This window comes from Chamaea fasciata, unplaced genomic scaffold, assembly GCF_029207755.1.
Source record: "Chamaea fasciata isolate MVZ Bird 193981 ecotype frontalis unplaced genomic scaffold, bChaFas1.0.hap1 SCAF_3, whole genome shotgun sequence".
NCBI classification, from domain to species: domain Eukaryota; kingdom Metazoa; phylum Chordata; class Aves; order Passeriformes; family Sylviidae; genus Chamaea; species Chamaea fasciata.
This window is the reverse complement of record NW_027094088.1, coordinates 50,100,857-50,128,367: the sequence shown is the minus strand read 5'-3', so window position 1 is coordinate 50,128,367 and position 27,511 is coordinate 50,100,857. Positions and strand designations below refer to the sequence as shown.

Sequence of the window (27,511 nt, the reverse complement as noted above, 5' to 3'; positions counted from 1 at the left end):
AGTGTAGTTCCACAATCCGTTTTCTTCAACCTTAGCACAGCTGAGAGGAGATGTTAGCTCTCTACCCCACACTGATCCTACACCCCACAGGCACCACCTCTCATCACCTCTGGGAACACCATCATTTCTGAGGCCATAACAGGCCTCTTCAGCATCTATTGCTAGCTTGTGACCTCCTCTCCTTACTACTCGTTCCTTCCCACACAGCAAATTGTGCTGTCTCCTGAGTTTTGCCAGTGTGGACAGCAATAGGCAAGAAAATCAATTTGTCCACACCTTTTTTAAAGGAGTGAACTAATGCTTAGGACTGGAAATAAAGGCGAGGGAGCAGCTGAACTTTTCCAAAGAGAGGTATTTGAAAGGGGAAATGTAATGGCTCTGGCAAGAGCCACTGTTTCCTCTGTTTAGGTCTGGAAAATGTATTATTAGTGAAATCACTGACAAGAGCCTAAAGAGCTGCTACATCCTCATCACAGCCGCAGAGGCATGTAGCAGAAGAGGGTTCTTCTGTGTTCTACTACTCATCTGGCCCAGGGTTGAAAGGTTAAGGTGCAGAATTCCGTGGCACGGGGACACTGGATGAGAGACACGGGAACAGCAAGGTGGCAAAAACCGCAGTCTCCATCCTGCTCAGCAAACGTCAGGTTTTTTTGAAGTGCATATACATTTAGGCTATTTCCAAGAAAGCATAAAGCCTCTCAGCGTAAGTTAGGATTCCTCTACGTGTATGAGATCAGTGTGCTGTTTCTGAAGCACTCCACAGGGTGAACACTTCGTGTTTTTTAAGAAACGGTGAGAGAACACAAGTCGCACTATGACGAGCTGGACGGTGCTTTCCAAGCGGCTGGGGCTGCCAGGTATGGCCCAGCACTTAAAACACAGCATTAACAAAGCCAGCGCGGGCATGGCGGAGCACAACCCCCTCCACACTGCTGGGGCCGCCCCCCAGCCACTGTTCCGCCGCTCCCCCTCCTCCCCTTCCCCGGGCGCCCCGCGGACGCCCCAGGGGCGCTGCCCGGCTGTGACCTGCCCGCCCCCGCACGATCATTGCCGGGCATCCCGCCCCTTCCCGCCCGGCGCAGGCGCCGCAGCGGGGCGGGGCGGGGTGGGGAGGGCGGCGGAGCCTGGTTCTGTGCGCGGGGGGCTGCGCTGGGTCCCCGCCGGGCGCCATGTGGGTGCCGCTGTCCCTCCTGGCTGTCGCGGGGCTGCTGGTGCCTCGCCGGAGCGCGGCTTCGCAGGGGGAGCAGCCGCCCGCAGGTAACGGGCGGGGCGGGGCGGGACGGGGCGATGGGGCGGCCCGGGCAGGCCGGCCGGCTGAGGGGCAGCACGGCTCACCTGAGGGGCACCGGCCGTGCCGCGCCCCGTGCCGGAATCCGCCGCCGGCCCCGCGTCGCTGCGGGCGCAGGGAACCGCCGGGGCGGTGCGAGCGGGCGGGCGGGCGGCGGCGGGGAGGAGCCCCCGCTCCCCGGGGGTGTGCCGTGCTCTCCCGCCGCGGCGCCCCGGGCCCGGCCGAGCTCTCCCGGGTGCGCGGTTCAGCCTGGCCCCGGAGGCCGTGTCGTGCCGCACCGGCGGCGCGCTGGTGACATCAGCCTTCGTTTCGGTGTTGGCACATTTTGGCACACGAAGCGGGAGCGGCGTGTGCGTCGGACAGGCCTGCTCCGCTGTGCTTTATGACTTCATATGTCCAAAGAAGTAGAGAAACTGGGAATTTCGGTGCGAAAATGGGGAGCACAGGGCTGGGGGGTGTAAAGAAGGTATCAGAATTGCGGCCTGGAACGCGCCTATTGTGGCCAAGCGCTCCTGGGGAGGAGGGGTGGCTTGCCAGTGGAAAACAGCGTTTTGTCTCTGTTTACACAGAGTTTTGGCGAGTAAATTACGAACGAAATAGTCAGGCTTACTAGTTTCATTTTAAACTGGAAAAGTTCATTAAAAACAGAAATTGCTGTCTAATAGTCATGTTCCAAAGGAACATGCATTTAATTTTTTTTGAGACTACTGAGAGCAGGCTGTGTGCCCAGGCTCCTTGGATTCTGCAGATGGAGGTTTCCCGGAGGTCAGATCCATGCCCAGGTGAAGTGACTGAACTGAACTTGATTGCCTCTGGGCATGGGCCACACCATGCTTTGGAAGTCAGCTTTGCTTTGTCTGAAACAGACCAGCTGTGCTAAAAATGGCAATCTGTCTGCATTCTTGTCCCTTCATAGTTTGCATTTTGAATATCCAGTTCGTTTGACTTGACGTTTGACTGTAACTGGCAAACTCTGTGGGGAAAACTGGTTTTTTTCCACATTGGTGGCTTGATATGCTAAATATTGTCTAGTTTGCTCTGACTTAGTCTCTTTTAAGGGCATGCTTTAATTGCTAGTAAAATATGCCACTTCTCTGTCGTATTAAGCATTTTTAGGGTGAAAACCAATGCCAGTAAATCACTTGTCAAACAAACCTTCTATAATCCAGCACAGCAGTTATCTCTGTAAGCACAGAGAATAGTGCTGTGGTGTAGATGATGTAGCAAGCCGCCTAGAGGCAGAGCTCTCATTTCTGCATGCCAGTGCAGCAAACCCTGAGCTCAAAGTAGTAGAATGTATTTTTGAGTTACATTTTGAAAACTCCAGCAGCATTTTCTTGGTGACTTGCACTCAGTTCGGTCACAGTCACTATAAGTAAAAACTTACTTTTTTAGTGAACAAAAACATCAGGAAAGGAATTTTAATTGACAATTCTGGGTAACAGTTGGATGAAAATGCTGGTTTAGTATGTAATGACTAATTCTGTGTCCTTGCTTTATTATAATTTTGATTCTAGCAGATGTACTGACCTATAGGGGAGGAATTAAGGTAGAAGAGAAAGTCTGAAGCATGTTTATGATCCTGTTACATCCAGAATAGCAGAATAGGTCAGGTTGGAAGTGACCACAGTGAGACATCTGATCCAACCTTCCTGCTCAATCATGGTCATCCTAGAGCACGTGGTACAGGATTGCATCCAGATGGTTTTTGAGTAACTCCAGTGAGGGAGACTCCACATCCTCTCTGGACAATCTATTCCAGTGCTTGGTCACTCACATAGTAAAGAGGCTCTTCCTCGTATTGAGTTCAAACTTTCTGTGTATTAGTTTCTGCCCATTGCCTCTTGTTCTTTTGCTTGGCACCAGTGATGAACTGTCTTCTTGGCACTTCTTCAGCTGCTTATAGATATTGATGAGGTCCTCTCTTGGTCATCTCCTCCTGAGACTGAACAGGCCCAGCTCCCTCAGCCTTTCCTCATAACAGAGATGCCCCAATTCCTTGATCAGTTTTGTAGCTGTCTGCTGGACCTGCTCCATGAGCTCCATGTCTCTCTAGTACTGAGGAGCCCAGAATTTCCATGGCAACAATTGTATGATTATTTTTTTCCCTTAAGTCTTACAGGGCTTTCAATGTGCCAGTAATATAATATATATCAAGGCTGAGTGTTTAATGAAGAAATGTTCAGTCATCTTCATCTTCCATTGTAGGACTCTGTTTTCCTTAGAAAAGGGATGAAGCCAGACAACCCAGCAGCAGTTGGAACACCTGCATTTCCTGCAGCTGGGTGCCTAATGTGCCTGCATTGACAGGCCTCTGACTGAGCAGTGGAGCTGGGCACTTGGTGGGAACTCTCAGTCTGTGTTTTAGTACTGTGGAAGACAAAGTCTGTGGTCAAGGTGAAGAAGATTGAGAGGCTGTGGTGGCAGTTCAGGTGCTTACTGTAAATGTACTGTAAGCTACATTGCCAAGGACGTGTAGTTCATTTAGGCAGCTGACTTCCTGTTGTCTGTTATAATCATGGTGGTCTTGAGTTGTTTATGGTTCAGATTATTGACATTTATAGCAATTGACTGTCAAGGTCCAAACAAAAACCAATTAGATAGTAGAAAGTGCTGTATTTAGATATCATCTATTACAACACTTCTCATCTATAACAAAAGGGATGAACACTCATAAAATAGATAAAACAATATTTAGCTTGTATTATTTAATTATTTTTAAGTGTCCATCTTGTGCAACTCTTTGTGGTTTTTCTCAAGGTTGTGATCTCAGTCTACCTCTCCTCTTAGTCCAGCTTACGACCTTGTGGAAATTTTTATCATAAACCATGATTTTAAAAACTGCATAGAACAATGTCAAACCTCTGACCCTTAGAAAATAAAATTCTATTGTCAATAGAAGCTGTAAAAATGCTCTATACACTGTGTATAATGTTTATTCATGATACTTGGGAAATCATTTCAGTTCATTTCAGTAAATATTTAAAAAATTAATAGCTTTAAATTTTACGCCAGTCATGGAACTCATTTAGTTAAGCTTGTTTGCAGTAAATTTTTAAAGAAGTACTATCCAGGTGTGGGAGTAGCATTACAAGAGAAATGCATGTCCTGGGTTTCTTTTGGAGGGATAAATGAAAGTGGGTGAGGGCAACTATGTGCAAGCATTTTCACATAGACCACATAGCAGCTGCCACCTAACAGAAAGCCAGTCAGGTAGCAGGTGCAAAATTACTTCATCACCTTGCTCCTTGGTGCTTGCCAGTCTTCCAAACTCCCAACCAAGCACAGCCAACAGGCAGCTCCCCTCCAGCAGTCTGACAGGAGCAGGAACTGTTCGGTGCCTGGCCTGCCAGAAGTGCACAGAGAGGGTGCCATGCTGACCCATGTGCTGCCTGGAAGGGGAACGTGGCAGAAGGCAGAACACTGCTCTGGCAGACATTTCCCATCCTCCCCAGGGCATGTGCTTGGTGCTCCTGCAGCCTATGGTGAGCAGTGACCTCTTCCTGCTCAGTTTGTCCTGTGATGCTGGGCAATGCTCCTAACTCTCCTCTAGCCCCCAGATGGCTGAACTCTGCTTTCAGTGCAGGCCAATTTTGTTTGATTTAGAACAGATTGAAGTGAGGATATAAATGATTAGGGAGGCCGTTTTGTCATGGTTTAACCAAACCCCACACAGCTGCTTGTTCACTCCATTACCAGCAAGATTAGGGAGAGAATCAGAAGGGTAAAAGCTGGAGAACTCATGGATTGAGACAAAGACAGTTTAATAGGGAAAGCAAAAGCCATGCACATAAGCAAAGCAAAACAAGGAACTAATTCACTGTTTCCCATGGGCAGGCAGGTGTGTTCACCTTTCTCCAGGAGAGCAAGGTCCCATCATGGGTAAGGGTTACTTGGGAAGACAAACACCCTCACTCCAAATATCCCACACTGCCTTCTTCCCCCCACTTTATGTCCTGAGTGTGATACAGCACAGAAAGCAACAATACCCTGCCCACTTGCCAGCCAGCCCATGTGTGTCACTGTGGCTGTTTACCAGTGTTCCCAGGCACACGACTGTGAGGTGATAAGCAGTACAGCAAGCAGTGAAAGCAACAAGCGAGCACTGGACTCTTTACAGTCAGGAAAGCGAGCCCCAGGACAAGCACAGGAGCCTCCTCATTACTAGCTAAACAGCATTAACAACTGTAAATTCAGTCTAGTACATACCAGTTAAGTCTGTCGTTATGTCAAACCCTTTGAATCCCAAGTTGAGCACAAAAAAACCCCCCCCAAAATTAAATATGTATATATAAATTTTTAAAAATGCAGCCTTCAGAGATAGACTAAATTCTTTTCATCCTTAGCATTGACTTGCTGCCTTCTGAATCCATCTTTCAGAGTATTGGTTGCCTTTTTGCCACCTTTTTTTCCATTTGGGTTTTTTTTTTTCAATGCATATGGCTGCAGAGTACTGCAGAAGAATTCAAAGGTAGTGCAAATTTATCTGACCTTTTTTCCCTTGTCTTCATTTTCATGGGTGATGAAAGCTAAAGAGAGTGACTCTTTCACATTTGTGAAGTCATCAGAACTGCTACTGTTTCTGGGTGTAGTTAAAGTGGATGTGTGAGCTCAGGTCCCCATATAGGCCATTTATGTAAGACTTGGATTCAGTGATCCTTGTGGGTCCCTTCCAACCCGGAATATTCTATGAATCTATGAGCTGAAACAACTGTAGGTGGAGTGCAGGGCTGGCACAAGGAAGGGACACTTCTCCCAGTCAGGGGCCCAGAAGGGACCAACTGGTTATTATTGCAGCTGTCTTTAAATGATGAGTTAACCATGATTCTGCAGCAGAGTTCAGACTGTTGTCCATCTTGGTCTGTTGAAGCAGCTTTTAAGTGTTTTCCTATGATGTGTCACTTGGAATTTGTTTCTTTTTATTGGATTTCCAAAAAGGGAACAAACTTTCAAAATACATTTTTACTTGTTATTTTTTTGCAATCTGTCTTTTCAAGTTTCAGTTTGTGCTTTTAGTCTGTATTTCATTGCCTAAATGATGTTTAAAAGTCACATGTAACTTGAATGAACTTTTATGGCTTTTAGGGCTCCTGTGGTCTTAGATTATTACCATAATCCCTGCATTGTGGATTCATCAGGCCCTGTTCTGTTACGTGCATTATTGCACTTCAGCTGAATTCCACTTGCATGAGCAGTGGTGACAAATTCCTCTGTGTATGCAGCAGTGCCAGAATGAGGGAAGGAATTTCAGTCTTGCATGAGATACAAGTATCAGCCTGAAGACGGTCTCATTTTTACATCTCAGAAATGTGCAGTTTATTGAATTATTTTTTGCTCTAGGCAATGCATTGCCGAGGCTCAGTGAACAGGTAGGACATCTACATATATACAAAATATGAAGTCCTTCTGTATATGCTTTAAAAATAGATTTTAGTATGTGTATGGCTGCTTCAAATTTGTGTTTTGTAAGTGCTTTCCATAGGTAATGTTGTTCAGGAACGCTTACATAGTGAACAAAAATGTCAGGTTTCAAGCTGGTAAAGAAATCTTTATGTCTATATGGTTTGCATATGTTTGACCCTGCTGAGGTTTGTGAGAGATGTGCAGTGATTATCTTTGACTCAGGGAAGTGAATGCATAATACAAGTTAGACTTGTGCTTCAGAAATTATATTTGTCTTAAGGTTAAAACAAGTATTTTCTGCCTTGATGATACATACTTTGGAAGCAGAACTGCGTCATATATTGTGTGCAAGTAGTGGATTAGTTCTAACATTTACCAATTTTAGTCTAAGAAGACACAGCTAGGTACACTTGTTTATGTTACTCTGAAAAAAACCCTCCAAACCAGTCTAACATCCCCCTTATTTCTTAGCAACCTGAAATCAAGCAGCAGCACATACTTGCAGTAAAAGAAGTCTTTCAGTGGAGTTTGGCTTTTAATTTCCTCCCACATGTATTTCCTTCCTGTCTGCTGTGCCAGTTTACTGAAGAGCTACATCTTAAATACATTAGTTGAGGTAATTGCACATTGAAAAGGTGTTCGATTATACACATTCATGTCCCACAGTAGTCACACCTGATGAGATCTTTGCCATCAGTATGGCAGCAATAGTTGGGTTGTTTGCATGTGGACAAATAAGCACATATCTGTCCAAGTTATAAACTGATGCAGGTGTGAATTTGCTGAGATAAACTGTGCTGCTGTATTCCCACGTCTGTTCTCTCTTTAATGCTAAACTTCCAGGTCACCCTGTGGTCATGCTTATCATTGCTTTTACCCCTCTCTTAGTTTGCCGCCTTTACTTTCCAAAATTCCAGCTCTTTATCCTCAAAATACAGGCATGTTGAATTTCTTTTGGCACAGTTAAGAAAGGTGTGACTGATTGGCCTATCTTTGCCTTTTTATTCCTTTATTCTGTGGATGGAGAGCTTTTCCTGAAGTTCCTTTTATGTTGTTCTACAATGCACGTGCATATAGAAATTTTTGTGAAAAACTTGTTCTTGCTGTTCTCTGTTGACTTCTCAGCAGCCAGTATTGCTGTCTTACAAGGTGAGGTGAACTGCAGATGGGAATCGCTTTGAACTGGAGGCAAACTAGAACTTCTTGAGTTTTCTGTGTCATGCATTATGACATGAATTGCTGATCAGTTTTCTTCTCTCTTTTCATACTTGGTGTCTCACTGTTTGAATTTGCACCATGAGTGTTGCTGCATTTATGTTTATTATAAATTAAAAGGAGTTTTATGTTTAACAATTACCTTCATGGCACTAATGTTATTGTTATCTTGCACTTGTGCCTGCAGAACAACCTAGAACATGGTGTAACATGTTTGGAAGAATGAAAGCTTCATTATGGGCTAAGTTAAACAGTGTTCACATGAAGAAAGTGTTATGGCCTTTAAACTGTCAATATGCAAAAATGACATCTATAAAGATTAGACATTAGCACTTTGAAAAGTGCAGTGTCCTCTGTGGTCTGCATTCTTGGTGCTGGAGTGACATGGGACTGTGGCATCCCCAGGCACTGTCTCTGGGCTGTCTGGAGAAGAAATCATTAGAAATCAGATAGCAAACCTAAGTAAAGGAGCTGTGAGCTAGACAATGAAGACCATTTGTTTAGCTCCCTCTGCATGGCCTTGCATGCCTTGAAAGGCTAGACAGCACCTCTCAGTTCAGTATCACTGGCAGATTTGCCCAAGGTGCATTCAGCTCCTGCATCCTTATCATTGGTAAAAATACTGAACAGAACAGGCCCTGGAACTGGTCCCCAGGGAACACTGCTGGTCCCCAGCCAGGTGCAGCCCCATTCACAGCAACTCCTTGAGCTCTGCCCTTCAGCCAGTTCTTCACTTAGTGGGCTGTGAACCTGCATGTGCCAGCTTGTTTGGAAGAACGCAGTGAGGGACAGTATCAAAAGCTGTACTAAAACCCAGAAAAAGTACATCCACTGCCTTCCCTTCACCCTCTAGGCAGGTAATAAATCAGTTAAACAGGACTTTCACTTTGTGAGCCCTGGTTGATTCTTCCTGGTGATTGAATTGTTCTTTGAATGTCTTTTGAGAGCACCTGGCATGATCTTGCCCATCATTTTTCCAGGTGGTGAGGTTAGGCTAACAGGTCTGGTATCCTGGGTCTTTCCTCATGCCCTTCTTGTAGGTTGGAATAGTGGCTGGCTTCTAGCAGCAAGGCCTCCTCAAACCATAGGCAGATGATGGAGGGGTCCTACTGTAACATTTGCTACCTCCTTCAGTGCTCTGGGATCAACTGCTTTTGTTAAGCAGTTTCTTTTCTATAATAGTACACAAAAGTTGAATTTTTTTAAGGCTAGCTACACTGTGGTGTAAAACTGCATATTTGAAGTAATGTTTGTATGCTTTGGCCCATCGGTGTGCTTGACACCTCTTCTGTCAACTTGTCACCTTTTTTTTTCTTGTGAATTTGATGATTATGTTCCTTTCTTCCCAATAGCTGAAATACCACTCTTGTATGTTATAAAACATAAACCACAGAACCATTTGCAGAGTGATCTGTATTACATCTGTCAAACCTTTGTGGTCAATAGCGTATCTCAGCCTCTGTGTATTACTTTCAGTAATGTGTTATATTTGTGGTCGTGTTCTCAGGATGTGAAAATTGTTTACTTTCCCTAAATATATCACACAGTGGAGTTGCAGTACTTGCTTTGCGAACAAGAAGCAGTGTAGAGCAGGTCAAATATGAGTTCCCTCAACATTTTGTAAAAGCCACATTGGGAGTACTAAGGGTACCAAACCAGACATTGAGGAGCTGAGTTGTAATAGTTAAATTTGGTTGAGTGACCTTCATTTCTCTTTTCTTCCTGAGTGTCATGTGACAGCCTTCAACAGTTACAGGATCCATTAATTTTCTTTCCCCTGCAGCTACTCCCTTGATATCCCTATTGTGGTTGCTGCTTGAAACAGATACTTGCTGCACATGGAAGACTGTCAGTGTTGCTTCATATTTTTGGATTGCTTTACCGCATTACCACTGATGTCGTTTGCTAAGTGTACTTCAAATGCCTTCCTTCAAATGGAACTACATTATAGCTTCAGTGTTCAAATTCCTTACAGATGTTTGTAGTTTATTTTGGTCATCACAGCTTACTGAAAATACTGCTGGAGTGGTAGAAGTATCAGTGTTAAAAAATTCATAGGGAATCCAGGTTTACACTAGCAGGCCTGTTGTATTTTGGCCTCGATACTCCAGTTCTGGTACCATCTACCAATCCATCCACTCCAATTCAATTTCTGAACAGCAAGAAAAATCTACAGGATCTGGGCTAATCTCCTCTGTCTTGAGTAAAGTCTTACAACCTGTTTTGCTGTTATGTCCATAAAAGACCAACACAGGGGTATAATCATCACCAATTATGGACCTGATACAGGCTGTCTGATGGACATGCTTTCAGTGGGCATGGGTTATCTGTCATTGTTACAAGGAGGACAAAAGCTGTCTCTGCAGGAAAGATGAATAATAAATCAGTGTACAGGGCTCCTAGGTGTTTGTACTGGTGACAGACTAGCTCATCTGGGGAAAGTACTTGTGATTTTTATGTCTAGCATGTTGCCTTTTCCAAATAATTTAGAAGTGCATTGGGCTGTTCTTGTGTTTGGCAAGATCTGTTTATCAAAGTACAGTTGTTCACTTCATTCTAGTGCCTTCACCAACGGAGATGGTAATAACATCTGAAAATTTCAAAACAGTTTTGCACTGGCAGTACCCACATGTGTCTGAAACTCCTCATTTTATTGTGGAAATCAAGCCTTACAAGTAAGTTCTTGCTATTTTGTTTTTTCCTGTACCTGATATTCTCTAGAAGCATATAAAAGCATGTCCATGGTAAATTCTTTTGTTTCTGTGTGGTGAAGTCGTGTAGCGTGAAGGTTGCCCAAATGTTAATTAAGGCAAAATTTATCAAGTACTGGGATGGTTGAGGTTGGCAGGGATCTCTGGAGGTCATCTGGTCCAAACCCTTTGCTTTAGCAGGTCATCCATGATTATGTCCAGTTGGCTTTTGAATATCTCTAGGGGAGGAGACTCTACAACCTCCCCAGGCAATCCGTGTTCTCACAGGTCCTGGCCACCCTCACAGTTTTTTGTTACTGGCAGTGTATTGAACAGAATTGTGCAGTTGAAATTGTATTAACTATTACTTCATCTCTTTTACAGTTTAGGTTACTATAAGAACGTCTCAACCTGTGTGAACACTTCAGCTCATTTTTGTGATCTCTCAGAGGAAATATGTGACCCTTATATATCTTACTGGCTTCGTGTGAAAGCTGTTGTTGGGTTACAACAGTCTGAATATGTTGAATCAAATGAGTTTATTTTGCAAAGGCATGGTAAGTTGTATCTAAACTAAACCTTGTAATTTTTTCCAAAAATCTAGAGTCAGTAATTATTTCTTTTGCTCTGTTATTGCATTGCATTTGGGAATATCTTAAAGCCAGGAGTCCATGATGAAATGAACCGTGATGATTGCTTACTAGGAACTTCATGGTGCTTGTTAGCTCTGACTCTGTGGTGTCTGAGTATTTGTTTCAAAATGTCTAAAGGCAAGAAGCTGAATTCTTCCATATTCTTCTGCACTTTGAATTATTCCGTATTCTTGCCTGGTGCCTCAGACAGCAATTTAAGGTAGGAAACTGTCACCAGACAACATGGACCTTTAGGCATCACTGAAGTAGCAATGTCTTGCTTGACATTAGAATGGCATGTACTGATAGCTTCAGGTATCTAGGCACTTGTAACTGGATAACTGTATTACTAGTTCTTCATGTAAATCCTTTGGGCTGCTTTGGGAAAAATCAGTCTTTAACATCAGTACTGTAAAAGTAAATTTTGTGTCTACAATCCAGTGTGGCAGGCCCTGGCATTGCATGGGCAGTGCAAAAGTGTCATTTGGACAAGGAAAGACTGAGAGACTTCTTACCATGCTTGCTCCATTCCCAGCATACAGCTTTCAGGGAGAACTTGGCCCATGTGGTTCTATCTGACTTGGGCTATGCTTTGGCTAGAGTCAGATTTCTGCATTGCTGGAGCTGAAGGAGTGGAGTCCCTCTTTGCTTTCTGCTATGATTCTGTTCCCACTCAACAGTCCTTTGTCTTGAAATAGTGACTGGTTTCTAGAGTTTGACAAAGGGACCACAAGTCATGGTAGTAATGCTCAGTTTGAGAGTTTCCAGAAAACTGGTAGCCATGTATGGAGAAGAGAGAGAGAGACAAAATCCTTTTCCCATTGAACAACAAACGAGTGTTCAGTCAGACCATTATGAAAAATTCACGCAGGCCATTGCCATGGGAAATCCAAAGTTTCCAAATAGTGCTCATGGTGAGATTTGTTTAGCTTTTCATATAGCCTTTGTTTCAGTGCAGTGTTGTTGTCAACTGGGGTGATTTGTGGTGGGATCTAGTCAGCAGAATCTTGTGTTTGGTTCTCATTCCTGTATATGTTTAGTTGCTGTTAGTTTTTTTCTGTTGTTAGGTGAATTTTTATGGCCTTATGTGTGTAAGAAAGTTAAATTGCTTGACACTGAAATCCTTCATGGGCAATATTGTTTCCAAGACAAGAAATGTTTCCATTGTAGAAACTGATTAGTTAATGTATCCAAATGCCTCCATTACTTCTAAGCAGAAGAGAGGTCTTACCACAGCTATGCAGTATTAACAGCATGGAAATAAATACATAATTCTTCACAAATCTCTGATGAATTTTGGAAAGCTAACTATAAATTCCATATTTTATGTTAAAAGCTTTGGCCTAATAGCTATGGTGTAATGTGTTGCAGGAAAAATAGGACCGCCACAACTGAACCTCTCAAGACATGGTGACAAAATCATGGTTGATATTTACCATCGTGTATTCCCTCTTTCTTGTATTGACATTTATTCAGGGCTTCAGTTCTTGGTGACTGTTCGGGATAGTAAAAATGAGGTAGGTTCCAAAAATAAAATTTAAAATTGAAACACTTGTTTACCTTAAATGCCTAGAACGATGGATTTATGCCTATGACATGTGGAGCTAACAGATACTAAGAAAGCAGTTGAACACCTGAAATGTTGAGTGCATTACAATGATATATGTGAATGAAAGGTCTGTATTTTAGTTGTCCAAATGAGTGCTTACAACAAAAATTAGATTATTGTATTAACTGTACACAAGATAAGTGTTACTTGATGACACGCTGCTGTTTCTGCATACATGCTAAAACACTGGTAACTTAACTTGTGCCCATCTCACTTGCCTAAAAAGAGATTTCATTTAAGAAAACTACCTTTCGAGATATTTATAGCAGTTTATTTAGCAATCATGGAGGGTGAAGGCAAGGAAAATTACATCAGGTGTGTTTACTTACAGTTAGCTTTTCATATGCATCCAGATACAAGTTTTATAAATGTGAATCTCTACTATGAACAGCAGAAATTTTAGCTGGAAAATACCATGCTCTGATCAAATACAACATCTTAAGGTAGCCAGTGAGCTGATGGTCACACAGCTATTGCAAGGCATAAGGGTAATGCAAAAAAACACACCTTATGGTGTCTTAACAAACACTAGTGTTTTTTGAAGTGGTGGAAGGTACTGTAACATTATTCTAGTGAGTCAAATGGTACAACATGTCTTCCATTTTTTTCAGACTGAAGAGCTCTATGAGGACAACTGTACAATGCATAAGTGTAGCCTCAAAATCCCAGTTCCTAGTGAAAGTTCCACTTACTGTGTTTCAGCAAAAGGAATTTTTGAGGATCTGATGATTGGTAGTCCATCAGAGGAAAGCTGCACTCCTGTTCATCTTGAGCAGACACTGAGTAAGAGGATTCTAATGCTATATTAAGAACATACTGAATATGAAGACAGATCTAATCTAGCAAGTGTTTGGTGCTTTGGATGCCTTTGGGAGAATAGAAAAAGTAGGGAAAGCTTAGTCGTTCTTTTCCAAATGCATTTTGACAGTTCCAACCTTCACAAATCATGTATTATTTTCAAGTCACCCTGAATTTTTGGGGACCTATTTTTCCTGTGTTGCTGGTGTCATGAAACCTATTTCTATTGCTCATGAACACTGGTGTAATTAAAAAATCACAAATGGATCATTCGCTGGCTGTGTGGTTTTCATAGGCATTGTCTCTTCTAGCAACTGGCTTTTTGCTCAGCCTTATCACTGAGGATAATGTGCATAGACTTTTAACTGGAAGCAACTATAAACTTATGGCCATTAAAATCAGATATTTATGTCTTTTTTTTAATTCAAGAGAACAAAAGGCAGATAGTGACCCAAATTTATATCTGTGAACCTCTTACAAACATTGTGGTTGTACTCTTCATGGCCTGTAATATCAGCAAAGGGATTAAATTGATAAAAGCTGTTTTCTTTAATGCAGAGGAGCAGCTGGATTAGGGAGGGCATTTAGGAGAGTTGGACTAGTGGAGTCCTCCTAGTAATTGTTAACAATTCTGTGTTTTGAAGATTTAGTATTTTGCTTTTATTGTACATAAACTCTATGTAGTTATGTCAGTTAATATGCCATCACATAAAAAGTATACAAATGTCATCATCCCTGTCTGTCATCTCTAAGGAACAAAAACTTAGTTGCAAAATTCCTTTTTTTCCATAAATACTCTGTTGATATAAATTGAAAAGCTTCTGTTCTAATTTTTGCATACTCCATAAAAATGTTATGGATTAAGTTTTCCTGCGTGAAAAAAGTAGTAGACTGACAAATTCAGACATTACAGCTAAGCATTCTGAGCTATTACAATTTCTGAAATTATTCTAAATGATGCAGCAGTGGCTTGTTTTTCCAAAATTCTTAGTAGATTTTGCTTTGACTTCTTAGATACGCATGGTATCATCATTCTGTGTGTTGTTACTGGGATCTTGACTCTAATATCAACAGTATATTGTGGCTGCAAGAAACTAAGGAAAAACAACGTACAGCTGCCTAAATCTTTGGTAAGTTTTGTAACTACTGTATCTTTATGCCAATCTCTTGTTGTTTGTTTGGGTTTTTTTACCATGGTCCCATAGATATTTAGAATATATGCCATTCTAATATTCTGGTAGCTTTTGCAGCCAGACACCTCTTAGTTTTTCAGGGTTAGACTTCAGTCTCTCTTTACCTGAAGTAGCAGTAGTTGGTCTAGTTTGAGAACTTGGTTCTTAAAAACTCAATGTGTGCATACCTAGGCAGTTTGTGTTCACTCTAGTAGCAGAGACACAAAAGCACAGAATCAATGGTGTGAGAAGACACTTCTTGAGGTCATCCACCCAAAGCCTTTTGCTCAAGTGCAAGAGCTGGTAAATCATGACCATATCCAGATGGCTTTTGAATACCTGCGAGGAAGGAGACTCCACAGCTACTGTGGGCAATCTACTCCAATGTTAAACCACCCTCACGGTTTTTCTTACATTGAGAAAGAATTCTGCGTGTTTCAGTTTGTGTCCTTCTCCTTTTGTCCTCTCACAGGAGCTGTGAGATTCCTTCATTAAATGCTCGTGTTGGAATTCTACTAATTGCTACGATATTCTTAGTAATGTGCCGATTAAGGGGAGGGAGTAATAGCTCTGTAGGAAGAGGGAAGAAGGATGTGGGGAAGTCTGTTCTCACACTGAGCATTCACAGGGGAAAAGAGGTCAACAGCTGCTCTACCTTAAAAGCTTCCTGTAGCCATCCCTAAAAGAGCAGCAGTGCTCCTTGGTTTCATGTCAGGCAAGAGTGGAACATCTAAGAACTACTGTTGTAATGTTCTCCTGGTGTTGTGTCGGTCACAACAAACGGACTGCCACAACTTCAGAGCTGCCACCTGAGGCAGTTGTAAACAGAAATCACAGCAAGACAGTCTTCTCAGTGGATGGAGGAGGTCTCATTTATATAGAGAGTGGGCAACCATCTTCCATTCCATGTTCTTCAGTTTCAAAACCCTTTAAAATTACCTCTCCATAGTCAATGCCCAAGATCCCTCTGGAATCTGCGTTTTTTAGAACAGAATATCGGGAGGCAAGATTGCTCTGATTAAATGAGATATCCAAGCCAGAGGTGATCTCTTTGTAGTAAAGCAACGATCTAGTTCGCCAACTTGTGCAGCACAAGATGATTAATCTTGTTCTGAAATTATGTGCACTTCTGGTCAGACAAAATGCTTTCTAAAATTCCTGTTTCTTCCCATGGGCTGTCATGGAGCCAGGGGACTACTTTGGAGGTAGCCATTCACACTGTAGTCTTTAAAAAAGCAGATGAGAGAGGCTTCTCTGACATCTGCAGCTAGGCCCCAATATAAAACACACAGGCCTGTAGAGACACTGGAGACTTTTTGTCGTCTTCACACCAGTATGTACTTGTCTGAATATGTAACTTTATGCCCTATGTCCATACAACAGTAATTTCTGTGAAGACCATTCATGGCTCATGCAGAATTAAGAGTGCTGTGCTCAAAGGATCCATAGTTATTTTGGCTTTCTAGTACTGCTGTGATATCCCATCTAAAGGATCAGGAAGCAGAATATCACAAATAGAATGTGTGCTCCTTAACACCTGTGAGCTCCCTGATGCATGCTCCAGCTTCACACTTGAGCTCACCTTGTAGAAACTCACGTATGTGCCCATATTCTCATTTTACTGGGCTAGATGCTACTTTGGGGTTTCTAGGTTCCAGTAGCACAGTATGGTTCATGTGCTACCATATCATATTTTATTGCTAAGGGGCTGAATGTAGCCTGTTACTATTTATAAATCTTGTTAATGAGATGGTCAGGCACTGAGATGAGCTCCCCTGAGAAGTGGTTGCTGCCCAAATCCTGTTCAAGAAGCATTTGGCCCATGCTCTGAGATGTGTGGTTTAACTCCTAGGTTGCCCTAGGTGGAGTCAGGAGTTAGACAGTCAGGAGTTAGATTCTTGTGGGTCCTCTCCAAATCAGGATATTCTATATTTCTGTCCATTTCCAGTGAAGTCTCTAATGACAAATACAAGTTGTAGAGCTCACAGAGGTAGTTTCAATACAGGTAATATGAATACTCTGGGAATGTAAAATGAGCAGTTAATAACTTAAGTATGATTACTTTATGGTTAATAATTTAAAGTAATGAAGAAACAATTTAAATAATATGAACAATAAGTTTAATTATATTACATTATCGATAAGTTTAATTATATGACATTATCTCTATAGACTTAATGGCACTTGGAGCCTGTCACTGACCTTTGAGTATATACTAGGCATTTCTTTCTGTGCAGGTTATGATCATTGTGCCTTACCTCAGCCTTGTCTGTAAATAAAACATTTAGGGAGGTTTTCCATCTGTCAAAAGGCTGGGCAAGATTTCCTTCCTTAGGACTGCTGTTTTTCAGTGATCTCCTTCCTGGCAGCTTTAAGTGGATGCTAGAACATCATTTGAGTGACTTCCAGCAACTTGGAATTTTCTAACAGAAGGGAAAATAAAGAGTAACCATCGAGCAGCTACCTTTGCAAGTCTTATATACTCAGAGAAAAGAAAAAGAAATCCAATTAGAACTCCAGAGCTTTTATACTGCTGTTTGTGACTCCCAAGAATTACTTGTCAATCTTGTCTGGGTCCTACTTCCGCAGTGCATCTGTCATTTGGTATAGGCAATGAATGATTGTCTTAACCAGAAAGCATGTTTATTTAAATGTTTAAACATCATTATAAACAGTAGGATCCTACCACAATATGCATATGCGAAATGGGACAGATTCCTTTACAAGACTTGATGTTAGTCTTCTGCTTGTATGAAGAGAATCTGACGTTTCAGCAGTTCAGCTGTAGTTAAAACTTCCTTTCATTTATCTCACATGAAGTACTACAGGAGGCTGTCTCTTTCCACCCATTGTCTTCAGTCATTGCAATTTGTCCTGTGGTTATTCCTGTACTAGATTTTTGTTCTAAGATTTGTGATGAGGGGTTGCCCACTTTTAAAGGAACCTGACCATAATTTTCTGATATGCTGTGGGCATCTCTCTCTCTGCTTTAACTTCCCTGTCTTTTTCTTCAGTGTCTTTTGTCTTTAAGTAGTGGTAAATATGAGGAGAAAACAACTACTCTATAAGAGAAAAGTGAAAGTTGAGTCTTACTTAAGCCCACTTTTCTGTTGTCTGCTGATGCTTTTTCTGATTCTGACAGGAATGACAAGGCTGTGTTCTCTCTTTGTAGAACACTTAAGGATATTCACAAAACAGTTTGGAATTTTCTTTGCAGCTCTGGTTTGTTTTTGGTTTTGTTTTTTTGGTTATACAACATATATTTTTGATGTGGATAAACTAATTTTTACTATAAATATTAACTGACACTTGCCACAAATAATTGTCATCTTACAACGGAGAAGCTGCTTCATTACTTTTGTGAAAACTTTTTTTTCCCTGTGAGGATTTATCGGGGGCAGTAACATAGTCTTCGCTTTATAATCTACATAGCATTAATGTTTTGTGGAACCATGCGAAGGCCACAAAGATTTTTGCCATCATCCTAATAAGGTTTGAAATGCAATTTTCAAACTCTGCTTCATGAAATGTGCACCTGAACATTACTTGGAATTCATAGGTGGACACATCATTAGAAAAGGAAGTTAGGAAAGAATTTGTTAATTTCCTAACTGTTATGGATTCCTTGGGACATGTTATTTATCTGTTTCCTTGAGCCTGACTTTCAGCAGTGTCCCCCCCCTGTGTCTGTTGAGACACTGAAAGACCTGAAAGTTCAGGTACTGTTGTTGGAGACAGGAAGTTATGTGAGTACCTGCCAGGAAATACTGCTGATACCCATCTTAAGATCACTGGCTGTCAGTTTGTGAATAAAAGAAAAATAGTAACTTACCCATAGTAAATACTTTTCTTCAAATAGCAACTGTATCTTGATTACCCTTGTTACTTAAGATCTTTTGAATGTTACTGTAATAGGCATTCAGTTACTGTAATAAGCTGTCATTCTTATCTTTGAAGCTAGAAGCAGCTGCATGAGCTTTTAAGTTGTCTTCTAGTCATGACTCAGTGACTCTTAAAAAACCTTTGGTACCAGGAAACACACAGGAGTTTTTTTCATCTCATCGCTTCCTTCTTTCATGAATGGGAATAGGAGTGTCTTTGCACCATCTTGCCTTGGTCAGAAACTTGTCAAGAGAAAAAATGGGTTTCCTTTTTTGAGAAGTCTAGGATGTAGATGTACAGAGAATATGTATTTTATCCGTAAGGTCTCTAAGTATTACCAGCACTCACTGTGAAATGCTAGATCTGTGTAGAATGCAAGGTGGTCCCTTAACACATTTTAGGACTATGATTTTTAAGAGCTCTGTGAAAGTCCTAAAAGGACAGAAACAAGAATCTATTGGGTTTTGTTTTTAATTTCAGTTTAGTGTGTACTGTTAGAGATGGAAAGCTGAAAATGCAGCTTTTGACCATGGTTTCTGTGTTGGATTTCACATTCCCTTAAGTATTCCACCTTACACAGGGAATTACCTTCTCTTGTCACTTGCTGTATAATAATTTGAGTCAGATTTTTCCTAACCCTGCCACCCCCCCCCCCCCCCCAAAAAAAAAAGAAATAAACCTATAGATGTTGGTCCCTTCAAGATCAGTGTTGTATAGCATAAATGCCCAATATTTTGGATATATATCCAATATACCTGTATAAAGAGATTCTCAAAAAGTACATTAATCCTTTAAGGTGTCCTTAACATTTTCAGTATCTACCCATTATTGATTGTAATCTGTTACTTGCACCTAAGTTTTTAAGCATCTTCTTCTTATGAATTAATAGTTTCCATGAATTCTCATGGAAATTACTCTGAATATTCTTTATGTAGTGTTCTGTTTCCATAACAGAAAATGAAGATCCAGAGGCACTGATGGTTAGGTAGCAGCTTGGTTGTAGTGTGTCAGGAGCCACCTGAATGGACTTTTCAGTGGCAACCCTTGATTCCGCAGGGGTTGCCTCATCTAAGTGATGTTCACACAGCTGTTTGTGAAACTAACTTAGATGACCAGTAACTGCTCTTCAGGGAGTGTTTGCTTCATTTGTGGTGGTGTTTGTTGTTTGACTGGTTGGTTTTTCTAAATTGTAGTGCTTTTATTGATCCAGCCTTTGCCACAGAGTAGCATCAACAGGTATACAGGCTACTGAGGAGTAAGATAATGAGACTCAAGTGAGAGATGAAGGCAGTTTCTAATGAAGTCAGCACACTCTGAAAGTACGAATGTAAAGCTACAATCTCACAACCTTTTAATCAGGGAAGACTCTTGCAGCCCAGTCACATTGGATCATCTGGTTTTGGTGGCCCTCTATTAGTTCTTACACTAGTACAGACTGGGAGGTTCTTTGTGCCTATTTGTAATTTTTCTTAATGTTATTTTACTTTGTCTTTCTTCCTCCTGTATATATCTCTTTCTTCCAAATTTGCCTCCATCTGAATTTTCAGGCACATTGTTTTTTGCAATGAAAAAACAGTGATTGTGTATTTTATTAAGAAATTCATGGATCTATAATACTTGGTACTGTGTGATACACATACATAGTGGATTATGAAATTTGTGAAAGGACACTTAACTCTTTCTTCCTAGGTGTTCCGTTATCTTCAAGGAATACCATCGAATAGCTGAAAATTTACCCTACTTTGTTTTTTTCATGTGTATGCACTCTCAGAAAGATACTTTAAAAAAATGGTGAAGAATCTAAGCAGCCTGAAGGCATATTGTGACTGTTTAAAACAAGCTGGGTCCTGGCCATTGAAAGAATTTGTATGATCAACCTGTGGAGGGATTTCAGAGTGAAACATCAAAGTTTGTTGCAGCCTTGAGGGTCTGCTTAGTGGCTCTGTGAAATAAGTCGGGAGACTTCAGCATAGATGCGGTTACTGGGTATGTTGTTCACTTCCCTCCTGGTTGAGACAGGTGCCAGAAATTATCACAGCCACTGTAAGTTACACTCATTAGCTAGAGTATGAGAGGTTTCCCCAGCTGAAGAGTATTATGTCTTTTTCTTCTTTTGCTGTTTTCCTTGCGTTGGAAATTTCAAAATATAGTGGGTGACATGAAGTGGATTTGCTCCTAGCAAATATGCTTGTCCAGAGAAAGCATTTTTGAGATCTTGCAAACAAGTGTTACTGGAACAGTAACTCGTGGACATAGGCCAATGACCATGCCAGATTTTAATTTTGCAGTTTTGCTTTGGAATTGGTTATAATGATGTTAAATTTGTTTTTATTAACTTATATATTTTTCCAACTTTTAAACTCACAGGTGTTTTTTGTTTGTTTGTTTGTTTGTTTTTTCCTATTTAAGGTCGTGGTCATGAGAAACCTGAACACAGATGCCTTCCTGGGACCAAGACCGGGTAGGAAGTGTATATCCGTAATTAGCTTTCCGTCAGGCCACTCGGAGTTGCCAGTGAATGGTGAAGTAACCTTCCTGGGGATAGAGCCAGAAGAACAAACCATTAGTCTTGTGAATTCCTGTGATGGAGAATCTTCTGTCCCTTCCCCAGAGGCCCCAGCCATAGTAGAAGAGGTGCCTGTGCAGGAAAGCAGAGAGGAGGTCTCTTTTGATGCTGATGAACAAAATGGTGCAGTAAAAGGGAGTTACTTCATTTCTGACAGTAGCCAAATGGATATTTGCAGTAAGTCTTCAGGGTCAGAGATCTCTACCACAGAAACACAGCAAACAGTCATTCCAAGCAGCTGCTTCAAGTTTTCTGGCTATGACAAGCCTCATGTTCCATTAGATATGTTGATGATAGATGTTGGTGAAGAACAGCCTGTGAATGCTTACAGGCCAACTGAATAGTCAGGATAACTGAAGTGCTTAACCACAACTCAGAAAGAACAGCCTTACCAAAGGTTATGGAAAGTCTGGGTTAAATTGTGACCATCTACAAGTTGTACTTGTTCTGATCAGTACACATTTGAAAATAGTACCTGAAAATGGCCTAAAAATGTGGGTAAATTTCATAATAACCACTTCTTGAAATGCTTTTATATATGATAAAACTCATTTTTTTTCTATTTGTGTTTTTTTTTAACAATACGCTATAGAAAACATACCATTGACTATAAAACAGCGGCTGTACCATTATTCACTTCTGCTTCAAATCTTGTTCAAAATTAGTTCAACAAACATAATGCTTAAGAAATCCTGCACTTGGTGTGATAGACATGTGCAAGAAATGTTTGAGTTTTTACCGTTATTGGAGGTATCCTCTTGCTTATATTTTTCTTCTGAAGAGTATTTTTATGTTAAATAAAATGCCTCTATTTCTTTTTAATAAGACTGTGCATTTAAGCTCTTCCTGAATATCATAAGAATTTGGTTCCATGAGAGAGAAGTGAGAAGTAATGGCCATAAACTAAGAACACAAGAAGTTCACTTCAACATGAGGAAGAATTTCTTTGCATTGAGGGTGCGTGGCAGAGCAGTGGGAGAGGCTGCCCAAGGAGATCACGCAGTCTCCCTCTCTGAAGACATTCAAAACCCACCTGAACTCATTCCTGTGTCACCTTCTCTAGGTGACCCTGCCTTGCTAGATGATTTCCAGAGGTTCCTTCCAACCCTAACTATTCTGTGAAAGTACCAGTTATTTGTAGTCTTTGCTGTTAACTTCAGTACAACAGCACCCATTTGGATCACTAGTGCCTTGAGTAACCATGTCGCATTCTGGCAGAATATATTAGCAAGCTGATTGATCATCACTGAAAAAAAATAGTCTGATGGGTTGTTGTAAATTCTTTAGAAAATATCCCCAAAATTTAAAAGCCTGGTTTCTTCTGGGACATTTTAATCCTAATTTTTAGAACAATATGTTCTTTAATTAGAAATCAATAGAACTTCTTCCAAGCACGTTTTCTAGCAGGATGAAAATCACTGCCATTTCCCCCACTTTTAATAACATAATTCATGAGCTACATAAAATCACCCTCTAAAAATAGGTCTCAAGATAATAGAAAAATGGTGTTATTAAGCTGGACTTTATAAGTTTTATTGTCATTTGACAGTCTTCTGAATTTTGCATCATAGAGACTGTAGTTTTGAAAACTGAGGAATAAGTGTTTTATATTTTTATATTTATTTTTTTCATATTAAACCCCGTGCAATCCATTTATTTCCCTTTAATCAAGATTTGATAGGTATTTTGTATTTGTAGGAAATGTTTAGAGCAATTATTAATGAAGTTTAATTCAGGAAAAAAAATGCTTTACGGGTACAATTTAGTCCTTTTATACAAAATTGTCGGTTTGTTTTAAAAGACGTTTTTATAGGATTATCAGAATTGTTAGCATGTTACAGTGGATGGTTTTAAAGGAAAACCAGTGTCATAGTACTTCTATCCTTACATTTCTCAGTGGCAGAAGTATTCTTAAGGTGAAGTTAGTTTATTCAGCAGTTTCAGGAGTGCTTCCATTCTTGTATATACCAGATATTGGCTACAGTTGTACAAAAGATTTAAAGACAATAGCAGGTTTTCCAATCTCTACTCAAAGGAAGGTAACAGATTGGTTAGCAGGGTTTTGGTAATTTTAGGAAGAGCCAAATCAAGCAGGTGAATTTTGTAGTTATGATGTCATGGAAAGCCCAGTTCTTAATTCTTAGCTGGCTGTGATTTGTTTCTGCATTATATTTAAACACAGTGATATCCCCTAGCAACTTTTTCAATGTCACGTTCTGGGCTGAGTTCCTAGAAGGCAGTGCTTACTGACTTACTGCTTAGGATGCACTAATGTATAGGTCTCCCCATGGCAGAGGTGTAGAAAACACTGTCAGTGTTACGAGAAGGCTGTTGGAAAATCAGCATTAATTGCACTTGAAACTTCAGCTCAACTGACTTTCCAGGTAGTGATGTGATTCATCACTGAAGCTCTGAGCAGGCTGTCTACTAAGTAGATCAGCAACAGTGTCTTGTGCAGAGATTGGAGTTGATGTAATTTCTTTCTGAGTTTGGAGATTTGTTGATGATTATGAATTGCAATAAATACCTCAGGAATTTATAAATGTCAGAGACGTGTTTAACTTAAACTTGGCTCTGAAGGGATAAAGAGGGCATTAGAAACTGTGAAGTTAATCTTGTTTTTTGGGAAGGAGTTTGTAACCAGACAATTTGCTGAGTATTTTCTTTGCAACTGCTCAGAGTATTTAACCTTGCACTTGGTAGCTTGTTTTCCTTCTGTCAGTTTTGTTGAAAAAAGAAATAAAATACTGATGTTGCCCAAGAACGTCAGGAATTAGCTCTGGCAGTTGTTGGATTTGATGTATCTGCCTCAAAACCAAGATTCTGTCAGAAGCATGTTTTTTTGTTTTTGTTTTTTTTTAATTAGACTTATATTCTTAACAGTGCATCAGGAAACCCTGGTGCTGTTAGAACTAAGACTCAGTATCTTAGATTTGTGTGAACTAAGTGTTTCATTGTTCTGGAAGATTTTCCTTTGCTGACACACTGGAAGAGGAATGCAGATAGACACATTTTAAAACCAAGTGCTCAGGTTCTTTTCTCTTACCCCTGCAATACAACTACACTGTACATTCTTCTGAATCTTTCTAGTCACATGGAGTCAAATGTGAGTAAAAGGACCCAGCCAGGAGCTAAGATATCGTTAAGAACAGTGGTGTTAAGATCAATAAGAAATTACACAGAAACATATCATAACTTATGGGAAATATTTGGCATGCAAATAGTCACATGTATTGGAAAAGCAGTGTTATTTTAGAAGCTGAAAATCAAAAGCAGAGGTATGAGTGTTTTGTATATATCACATATAAATACAGCAGACCTGCTCTTGAAATAAAACAAGGTTAAATGTACTTTTTTATCAAAATTTCTGAACTGTAAATACAGAAGTCATTGAACTAGCACCATCCCTGCAGTCTGTCTTCTGTGTGCTGCTTACTTACCTAGTGGCACAGGGATAGTTTAGATGTTTAAATTGCTCAGGCGAGCTTACAGCTTTCGTAATTGTGAAATAACAAACTTTAAGGGTGCACAAAGCACAAGATTCTTTCACTAGCTGTGTCTAGCTGAAAATGTGAGGTCACAGTGAGACAAGGATGTGTTTCTGGGTCAGTAAGCTCTGTTACCACCAGCCCTGTTTTTAGCAGTTGCCAATAGTGGTATTGAGAGCCTAGGAGTAGGGCAAGTCATGGTGTTAATCTCTGTTTGGATACAGTCCAGCAGCTTGCAGTGTGAGGATTTCTTGGGATAGGAATGGAAATGCCTTTCCAGCTACAGCTAGTTAGTCTTGCTTTTGCAGTTCTGTAATACCAAATATCTGAGCAATGTGGCTGTGAACCTGTCAGGTAGTATTTATCTATACATTTTCTCCTAATTGAGTTAGTTTAATTGATTAATATTCTTGTGATGAAGTAGTTTATTTTAGCTTCTGAATATTCATACGTAGCACCTTGATCCAGAATATGAGAGTGCCTAACATTTATACATTGAAAATAATTTAATATTCATGCCTTTTACAGGCCTATCAGGTATCCAGTATGACACACTTACAAGGTTTTGCCACTTCAAACCTTTTCAGCTGATTTTTACTCTTGTCCTGGCTGCTTAGCACTCCTCCTTTCCTCTTGCTTGTAGATGATTTCCGTGATGATGTAAGACTCCAAAGCATTATGTCCTGTGAAAGAGAACTTCACAAAACTTTGGCCTCATACCTGCCAGTATTTCTAAGAACTTCTGTAGTTCCTGTTCTTGAGTGGACATTGTAATTTTTATTACTAGATCTGCAATTAACAATGAAGTATTGTGGCAGTATGCTGGCACAGAAATATCAAATCTGCTTTTGTGTGGTTTTCCACATAAGTGAATAATGCAGTTTTTTTAAAAAAATTGTCAAATCTACTGCCATCTGTGGAAACAAGACAGCATGTAGAGTCCTAGTTGCCTGGAACAGATTCACGTATTTTTATGTAATCCCTCACTTAAAGATTGCAGAAAAAGAAACTTATATGGGAAAACCTGTTTTTCTCACAGTTAGGAAAAGCCAGTTGCTCTGAAGTGGTTCCATGGAAACAGTTCAGTATTAGTAAGTAAGAGATGTACTTGGTTCAAATTAACAGTTGCAGAGAGTCTTAAACCAAAAACTCCAAAAGCAAAAACAGACAACCAAAATGACAAACTGAATACAAAGTACCTTTTATCTCTAGAAGAGGTGACCTTTATGGATTCCTTTAGTGTGGTTTTTTTTTAATAGTTCAGTCCTTTAACTGTGAAGTTCTTGTTTATTAATACTCTTACTGTATTCTCTAAATGGATGCAGTAATTGGGCTGAAATCTGTTCTGAAATTCCTGTAAATACTGTACTTTTTATATGTAAATAAAAAAATCTAAAGAGAAATGTGGGTCCTTGTCTCTTTATGACTGTTAGCTTTTGTTCTGAAGACTAAGCATGTGTTTGTTGCTCTCTCAGTTCATGTTACTTACGTGGTGTATGTTTGAGCAATATTGAGAATCAAAACACTGTTTGGGGGAGGTGTGTGTGGCCCATCTGTGTGTGTGGCTGTGTGCAGCCAGTTCCTGGGTACTACTGACCATTTTCATCCTTGGCATTGCAGCTTCTCTTCTGCCCTTTGATGCTGTTGATGCAGCCTGCAGTAACTTAAGTCCAGTCCTATTGCTTCTGATTTGATGCTTCCTTATATCCTATTTAAAAATTATGGATGATTAAATGGTCAAACCATTGAATGGATTAATTGCTACAGAGCAAGGAAAGCTGGCCTTCCTTGAAACTTGTTACTGTTCATCAGAAGTTTAAATGATCACAGAAGTCTTATTTGTGTGATGTTTTAATTTCTGCTGTCCAGCCACAGCTTAAAGAGGAAAAGCATTACTAGCAGAGTAAACAAGCAAGCCAAGAGGTTCTGCCCACCAGCTTGCTATGTGTCCTGCAAAATTAATCCTGTCAAGTCCTTGCAATGTGCACAGTACAGCAGTAAGAGTAGTGACTCTGATAGAACTTTTTCTGTGTGCCAACATTGCTTGAATAACAAATTCAAAAACTTACATCTCTTCAAAAATACCCTTTCAAAGAGAGTAACTACAATCCTTTCAGATTGAAAACACAGAGTGAAAAGAACGAAAATAAATATACTTTGTTTTCTTTCTGGGCATGACTGTTCTGTGTCACGTTTTGTGGCATATTTTGTGAGTTTACAGCAGCTCAGTTAATTGTAGGAAGGGTGGAGGGCATGTGCACTTCCATTCCAGACGACAGGAACTGCATGTGCTTTCCGCTGCCAGGTTTCTTAGCGTTGAGGCCTGTGATAGATAACCTGCTGCAAATGTGATTAAGTGCGAGATAATTATAACAAGGAAGTAAGGATTGTAAAAGCTTGCCTGAATGGCTAGAGGGCAGTGGTAGCAAGGAGGTAGAGAACATCTTTGCCATTTCTCAGTCTCTTCTTCCATGTGGCTTCATCTCAGGTGTCAGTCTGGCCTTATATCAGCTTTTAATACAGTACCAATATGTATTCACCCCCCAAATCTAAACAAAAACTGGAATAAAGTACTGCAAATTTGGATGGTGCATTACAAAGAATTAATTTGTCAATTGCTTCAGGGTGTGTAGCAAAACTAGCAGTTTTATTTCTGATACACCAAACTTCATTCAAGACAATATGGAACAAAGTTTTTTTGTCTTTAAGAATCACAGGGTGATCTTAATGTTTAAACAGTCATGTTGCAGTAGACTCGAAACTAACAC

General features: G+C 40.5%; 1 protein-coding gene across 1 annotated transcript; it reads left to right on the top strand.

The window, feature by feature from the left end:
* Positions 1-1,107: 1,107 nt before the first annotated feature.
* Positions 1,108-26,146, top strand: IFNGR1 (interferon gamma receptor 1). The gene is made up of 7 exons (XM_066178953.1): positions 1,108-1,257; positions 10,467-10,581; positions 10,981-11,153; positions 12,600-12,745; positions 13,449-13,620; positions 14,650-14,765; positions 21,099-26,146. The coding sequence occupies exons 1-7, from the start codon at positions 1,170-1,172 to the stop codon at positions 21,597-21,599; spliced, it is 1,311 nt and encodes a 436-aa protein (XP_066035050.1). The 5' UTR covers positions 1,108-1,169; the 3' UTR covers positions 21,600-26,146.
* The last annotated feature ends 1,365 nt before the right edge of the window (positions 26,147-27,511 follow it).